Source organism: Colias philodice, chromosome 6 (assembly GCF_061535455.1).
Source record: "Colias philodice isolate Cphi_HAF_F1 chromosome 6, ilColPhil1 Martin Lab GWU primary, whole genome shotgun sequence".
In the NCBI taxonomy this organism is placed as follows: domain Eukaryota; kingdom Metazoa; phylum Arthropoda; class Insecta; order Lepidoptera; family Pieridae; genus Colias; species Colias philodice.
Window position 1 is genome coordinate 1,402,143 of NC_143091.1, and position 7,920 is coordinate 1,410,062.

Here is a 7,920-nt window from a genome sequence, read left to right on the forward strand (position 1 = left end):
ATGTATGCTTTGTTTCCCCTAATTGTTTTTTAAACCATTTATTTCACATCCCAAATAAATAAAAATAGTGCTTATTTGGTAGTGACAAATACGATTTGCGCGGGAAATTCAGATTTGGAATTATCATGAAAATATCTTGTCATTATAATTTCAAAGAAGTTTACATAACATTATTGTTTGCATGACATTCGTTTATCAATCGATAATTATTATTTAATTGGTTTAAGTTCTGAAAATCAGCGGACACGAGTACGCACGACGTGTATCAAAAAAACCATTAGTTTTCCCCGTACTTAGTATTCTAGTGAACTTGTTTATGTCTGTCTCGATTATAATAAGAGATGTATAAAAGGATTATAAAGATGAAATCATTGTTAGTGTGTGTTCGCAGCCATGAAGCGGTCGTTGTATTTAGTTTTTGGGATTGCCCTGGCTCTCGGAGATGCTACAGGTAACTACATACTTTCTATTTATTAATATACAAACTTTTATTTAATTTTTCCAGATTGAGCGTGTTTACATGTGATCAAATTTTTAATGGTTTAGTGTTTTTGTTCTTTGTAATATTTAATATGAGGGTGTAAATGTTTTTAATTGGTTTTAAGTAAATAACAAACTTAATATTTTTATCAAATAACATTTAAACGAAATTAATATATTTATGAAAGTTATTTGATATTTCTAAAATACACATTAACCTTAATTAATTAATAGAGTTATTGTATTAGTTTCACTCAAAAGATTTCAATTAATTTATTTCATCTGAAGAAACAATTTTCCTAAGTCTATTATATATATATTTTATCAAACAGCATATTGTAAGCATATAATATGTATTAATTTCTAATGCTTGAAGGTCTCGTAAAATGTTATCTCGACTTCCGGATCTAGATCCGTAACCTTTGTAATAAAATCTATCGATACATAACTAAATATTAGTTCATAGATTTACAAATAAATGAAATGGAAATGTATATTTTAAATTTTAATAAGTATCTATCTAATAATGTTTTCAATTATAAATCTATAGGGAGGATAGGTAGAATAATAAAGTATATCATATAACAAGTATATTATTTGAACTAAGTACGATTCGCTGACTGTAAAATGAAACGATTAGATGTTAAAATTTTTGTGAGAACGGCTTTTCAAACCTCCGAAACAATAGATTAGCAATCGTGTTAAAATCAAAATGTTTATGTTAATTGTGATGTAACAATAACAAAAATTTCCATTATTTCAAGTTTCAAGTTAACTAAAATCAATTTTTTTTATTCATAAGTCAAGGAAAAATACTGATCTTTAATTACGCTTTAATCAAAACAAATGGTTACTATAAAAAAAAAAACTATCATAAAAACATAATTTTCATACAGTATGAAGTGCGTCATTATTTTTATAATAATTAATAATTATTTTTATATAATTATTGATTCGATTACAACAAATTACCTACTGTAATATTGTTTAATAACGTTTGTATTTTTTTTAGCAATTGATGTATAGATAGATGTTCGGAATTCGGATTTAATAATACCTATATGATGATGTTTTTTTTTACCGATAGAATTGAATAATAAAACGTTTATAAATTAATTGGAGAGTTCTGGCAGAGATTGGTTATCGTATTATTATGTCATTTTCTTTCATAAAATTTTAATGTATTGTATTTACTATATATGTACCCACTACCCAGTTATTTATTCTGTTATTATTTTTTCAGAGAGAGTACGTAGATACAGCGGCGGTGGCGGTGGCGGGGGTGGTTTCGGTTTCGGCGGAGGGCTTGGCTTTGGAGGAGGAGGAGGAGGCGGCGGTGGGGGAGGAGGAGGCTTCGGAGGAGGTTCAGGCGGTGGTTTCGATGGCGGTGCAGGACTAGCCGGAGGACTTGGTGCTATACACCAAGGAGTGCATAGCATTCTCGATAAAGCCCATGGTCTTGCGAAGGCTGGACTTGGATTTGGTGCTGGGGGAGGCGGTGGGTTGGGAGGTGGCGGCGGATTAGGCGGTGGCGCTGGATTTGGAGGTGGATCTGGATTGGGCGGCGGTTCTGGATTGGGCGGCGGTTCAGGTTTAGGAGGAAAAGGAACCGAGAAATTCATTCAAACATCGTCACCTGATGGCAAATCTGGAGGCTTCGCTTTCACTGGAACACTTGAGAATGGCGGTTACGGTGGCGGCGGTGGCTACAGCAGTGGTGGTTCAGGATATGGCGGCGGCAAAGGTTTCGGAGGTGGAAGCGGAGGTGGCGTAGGCGCTGGTGCTGGAGGCGGATTGGGAGGTTCAGGCGGTTCTGGAGGATATGGTGGCAGTGTGAGCGGTGGAAATGGAAATGGCGGTGGCTTTGGAGGTGGAGCCGGTGGAGGTGCCGGTGGTGGACTCGGCGGTGGAAAAGGATTTGGAGGCTCAGGAGGTTATGGCGGCTCTGGTTCTAGTGGAGTTGGAGGCGGATCAGGAAGTGGATTAGGCGGAGGCCACGGAGGTGGTTCTGGTGGAGGATTAGGAGGCGGAGCTGGAAACGGCGGCGGCCTTGGTTTGGGTATATCAACAAGTTTGGGTGGAAGTATCAGTGGAAGTAGCGGTTCTGGAGGATATGGATCTAAAGGATTTGGAGGATCCGGTGGTCATGGCGGCGGCCTTGGTGGTGGATCCGGCGGTGGATTCGGTGGAGGAGCCGGCGGTGGCCTCGGAGGAGGTTCAGGATTGGGAGGTGGTAAAGGCGCCAGCTATGGTGGATCAAGCGGAGGATTTAGCGGTGGTTCTGGTTTGGGAGGAGGAAATGGCGGTGGTTTCGGAGTCTCCGGTGGATTTGGAGGTGGAGCAGGAGGAGCAGGTGGTTCTGGAATCGGAGGCGGCTCTGGAGGCGGCCATGGCTCAGGCCTAGGAGGTGGCAACGGCGGCGGTTTCGGTGGATCTGGAGCTGGTGGTTCAGGAAGCTATGGAAGTTCTGGCTCCGATGGACACGGCGGAGGAGCAGGTTTAGGCGGTGGCAATGGAGGCGCCGGTGGTTATGGATCTGGAGGATCAGGTGGCTATGGAGGTGGTGCTGGAGGATCAAATGGTTTCGGAGGCGGTTCTGGAGGAGGATTAGGAGGTGGCTCTGGAAGTGGATTGGGCGGTGGAGCCGGTGGAGCTGGTGGATATGGATCTAAAGGCAGCGGAGGATCTGGCGGTTATGGAGGTGGTGCTGGAGGATCTGGCGGTTATGGAGGTGGTGCTGGAGGATCTGGCGGTTATGGAGGTGGTCTTGGAGGTGGTCTTGGAGGTGGAGCAGGAGGTGGACTCGGAGGTGGTCTTGGAGGTGGAGCAGGAGGTGGAGCAGGAGGTGGATTAGGCGGTTCTGGCAGTGGTGGTTATGGCGGTTCTGGAAGTCAAGGTGGTGCTGGTGGCAAGAGCTGCGGCTCCGGTGGTTGTGGAGCCTGTAGCTCATGCGGTTCAGGTGGTGCCCACAGCACTGCATATGCGAGTGCATCAGCATCAGCCAGCGCCCATGCGGGCAGTTATGGCAAATAAAACTCATGATTGTTTAAGAAATATTTAACAATGTAACGAAGCGTTTTAATTGTTAAGGAACTTAAAAACTGTGATTATTATTGTACTACTTTTAGTTAAGAATTAGTTAATATATTTCAGATTTTTTTATTATGTTGTTTTTTTAAACCTGCCCTGAAACGATAGTTACTTTTTCAACTCTTCAAAAATAGCTTGCAACTTTATCAAGATTCATATTATGCAAAATACTACCTAGTTAACTATAACTTAAATATTTCCTTAATGCTAATGATAATTTATCATGGATACTTTTATGAAGGATCTAGTCCAAAATCATTTATTTATTTCTTGAACACGTACATTAGATCTTAAAAATATTACATAACAAAGTTTGCCGTGTGAACTAGCATGCATTTTAATAATAACAAAGCTTGATATTTTACAAAAAAGTAAATGAACATTAACATTAATTAATTAAATGAAGATATTGTCTTAGAATATAATCAGAAAAATATAAAGCATGATGAAATATTTTGTTTAGATATTTAAAATGAATCTGATGAAAACATATTTATAAACAACAAAGTTACAAGATGATGAACCTGATAATAAATTCGTTTGCAATCTTCAATCAACAATAACGATAATTAAAATAAAATTAGACGTTCAACTTGTAAACAATTGAATTTCTTAAGTTTCTGCGTAGGTACTAGACACTAGTATGTGAGTATTAAAGTATGAGATTATAATCAATGCAAGTCGTGAGCCTTCATTGAAAATGTTAAAATAGTAAATTATTATTAATTCAAAATTATAAATCCACTATTTGTGATTATAATTTTAATCCGTCAAGTGCGGGTCGGACTCACACACCGACTACCGAGCGTCCAGAACAAGCCCGTTTTTAACTTTATTTATACTTTTCACAATAACAAAACCAATCAAATAAAGGACTAAAACAATCTTAACACCGTAGAGATAAGCGTAACCAAATTAAAACAAAATGGAACAAAATAAATCAATTTTGAACACAGGTGTAGGTAATAGGTATGTCCAAAATAAGTAACTAAGGCGATCCTCACACTGCCCCGCATCACGCTGCATGTTGCGTGACTGCGTGTTTAACGTTACTTGTAAGTATCTCCGTTTGTATAGAAAACACGCACAGTCCAACACACTGAAAATGCAACCACGCGCGTACATGCGGATCACGCGCATACACGCGGAGAAACATGCATCCCCGCGCGTAGGTGCGGGGCGAGACGCAAGGTATGGCACACCGAACCCGCAGTGCCACGCGTCGTGATGCTCAGTATTGTACGACCACCACAGAGAAAGACGAATAAATGAGAGCCGCCGTGCGTGAATCTACAAACGCACCTACGCGCGTGAGTGCGCAAAAAACCCGCACGATGATGCAGATCTGCACTCCCGCAGGAACGCGCGTAGGTGCTTCGACATGCAACATGCAGCGTGATGCGGGGCAGTGTGAGGATCGCCATAATCTCGGTGTATCTATGCGTGCCGAACACAGAACATAATATAAAAGTGGTGCCGCACTTATTCATATACATACATACTAAGCTTTCCAGAATACATATCTACATGAAAAATAAGTGTGCCGTCGATGTTTCAAAAATTTAATTATAATCACTACATAGTGTAAAACTCTGTCCCTGTGGCCTGTGACCTAAGTATGTTTAAATTTTTAAAACTAGGCAGCTGATTTAAGCCGCGAGCGGAAAGCTAGCTGTTATTCTTATAAACTCATGTTGCTGAACATCTTGAGAACGTTTCGAGAAATTTTTCTTTTTAACGTTATTGTAAAGGCACAAGAAACGTTAATGGGGAGAAAACACGAAAATGGGGCAATAGGGCAGAACAGTGACTGCCTGGAAAGCTAGTTTGAATTTTGAAATAGAAATAACTAAACAAGGAATGCATATAGAAAAAAGACGTGTGGCACTCGGGGACTGCCGCGGCCGCGGTAAAGCTATTGCATAGCATGCCATCAAGCCAACCCCCCGTGTCCGTCAGCGTGGGGAGGGTGAGGTTTTTTCGTTACGGAATTTCTCGATTCGGTCCCCGCGCTCAAAGCCCGCGATAGAAGCTATGCAATAGCTTAAAAAATAGCGCCTTGATGAATAAGCGTAGGTAATTGTGCGAGAGAAATATTGCTAAATATTTAGTTTCATAAATAATGTTTATATATTATGGTTTATAATGAAATATGCCCCGTATATGCCCTATTCAGTTTTATACAATACTTAAGAAAAAGAATAAGAATAAAGTATATTTATTGGGTTAACTGTATTAATGAAAATACAGAAAATAATGCAGAAAGCTTAGAGACTATAAAATGAAAATATAATATTCTATTGCACGACTCATGATGCGAAGCATCAGAGAGTGCTTTACGATCGAAAAATTTTTTTCGCCTTATTTTTGCAGCTATTCTTATTATTATAGCCTTGTTAGTTCACGGAATCAAGATATTTTGCATACTATTGTCGAGATAATTTAATGGAGATTAATCCCATACTTTTTAAAAATTGATTTACTTCAATAGAATTGGAAAAAAACACCGAAATAGGTCAAAAAATTTTCCTGTCCGTCATGTGTGAAACCTGAAAACACTTATAACTTGTGAAAAAATCCATCATTTGAGTTGAATTTTTTTTTAATATTCTAATCGACGATTCCGCTCGCGCGCGCTCCGAGTGCGGATGTGTAGTAATTAATAATTATTATCGGCGATGGTGCAGTGTAAGAAATGTAAACTGTTCTTGTCAGCGACAAAGGACGATGTAGTTAAGTGTAAAGGGACCTGTGGTGGATTATTTCACAAAAAATGTGCAAAGAAATTGCCGCATAACGATTTATGTGAAGATTGTGTGAAAATAGATTCAACACCCAAATCACCGAAAATCGCCATTGATTCTGGTAATCTTACAATAGAGAATCTCTTGACGGAAGTCAACAAAAAGCTAGAAACAGTGTTTAAAATAGAAAACAAACTACAGGAGCTGACAGGACTAGTCGAATTTTATTCTGAGTGCTACGGGGAACTTTTAGAATTCAAACATAAAGCAGATAGGCGAATAACAGCCTTAGAAAGACGCAATGTTTATTTAGAAAAATGTAACATGGCATTAGAGGAGAGATTGGAGAAGATTGAACAAAAAGAATTGGAGAGAAATGTAGAACTAGCATTTGTGGAGTGTCACGAAAATGAAGATCTGAAAGTGGTGGTCGAGTCTATCGCCAAAAAATTAAACCTTCCAGTTGAAGACATACAAGAGGTAAAGAGGGTAGGCGCGCCAGAAAAGAAGGTAGTGACAAAACTCGACGATAAGCCGCGTCGACCGCGCCCGATCCTTCTTACGCTGCGGTCTAAGGCGGCTAGGGACCGGTGGATAAAGAAACGAAAAATTCTTCTTACTAACCACAACATTTATGGTAATGAAAATCAACAAAGGATTTTTATTAACGAAGAAATGACCCCATTAAAACGCAAACTTTTTTGGACCGCCAAGCAGCAGCTAAGATCAAAATATTCATATATATGGTTTCAAAATTGTAGCATATTAGTAAAAAAAAATGAGTCTGAAAAACAAATTTTTAATATAAGATGTGAAGAAGATATTAAGTCCCTGATTCAAACCGAAGAAACACAAGTCGAGTAATTAGCAACGTAAGGGTGCACTCACACACATCAGTCACCGTCACGGCACGTCACCGGACAGGATTAAAAAAAAATATGTATCAATAGTTCTAGTATGACTCTGTTCCCACACGACAGTCGCCGGCACGAAATCTATCAGTGACGTCACCGGTCAGGCACGTCAAATAATCTTTCCATACATGTATCATACTTTTATCCCCACTCACCCGGTGCCGTCACGTCTCAGTTCAGTCAGCGTCGTGCTACCGTCAATAATTGCTACATGTTCTCTAGCGTGACACACGTCTAATCACTGACTAACCTGATGTATGTGTTCAATGATTCAGTCAAACCGGCTACGTGACTGACGGACAACATGACGGTGACTGGTGTTTGTGGATACGTACACAAACCGTCACCGATCAGTCATCGGTGACTTGACGGTGACTGATGTGTGTGAGTGCACCCTAATACTGTATTATTCTATTATTTACCGTTACTGTGTTAAGGCTCATACATACAGTATTAAAATATATTTTATAATCTTTTATGGATACTTCACTTGACAATTTGGATGATGGAATACAATATACTCGATACAATGATACGAATGATTGGAGCAAATATTTTAAAGGCAAACAAAAACAATTAGATATAGTACACCTAAATATAAGATCATTAAGAAAACACTTTAGTGAATTTATGGTCTTACTACAACTTTGCGATGAAAAAATAGATATAATAATACTATCGGAAGTAAATGT

The 7,920-nt window shown here is 39.2% G+C and overlaps 1 protein-coding gene across 1 annotated transcript; it reads left to right on the top strand.

Moving 5' to 3' along the window:
• Nucleotides 1-347: 347 nt before the first annotated feature.
• Nucleotides 348-3,642, top strand: LOC149487476 (uncharacterized). Its single transcript, XM_089696122.1, has 2 exons — nucleotides 348-451; nucleotides 1,724-3,642. The coding sequence occupies exons 1-2, from the start codon at nucleotides 394-396 to the stop codon at nucleotides 3,511-3,513; spliced, it is 1,848 nt and encodes a 615-aa protein (XP_089552248.1). The 5' UTR covers nucleotides 348-393; the 3' UTR covers nucleotides 3,514-3,642.
• Nucleotides 3,643-7,920: the final 4,278 nt, after the last annotated feature.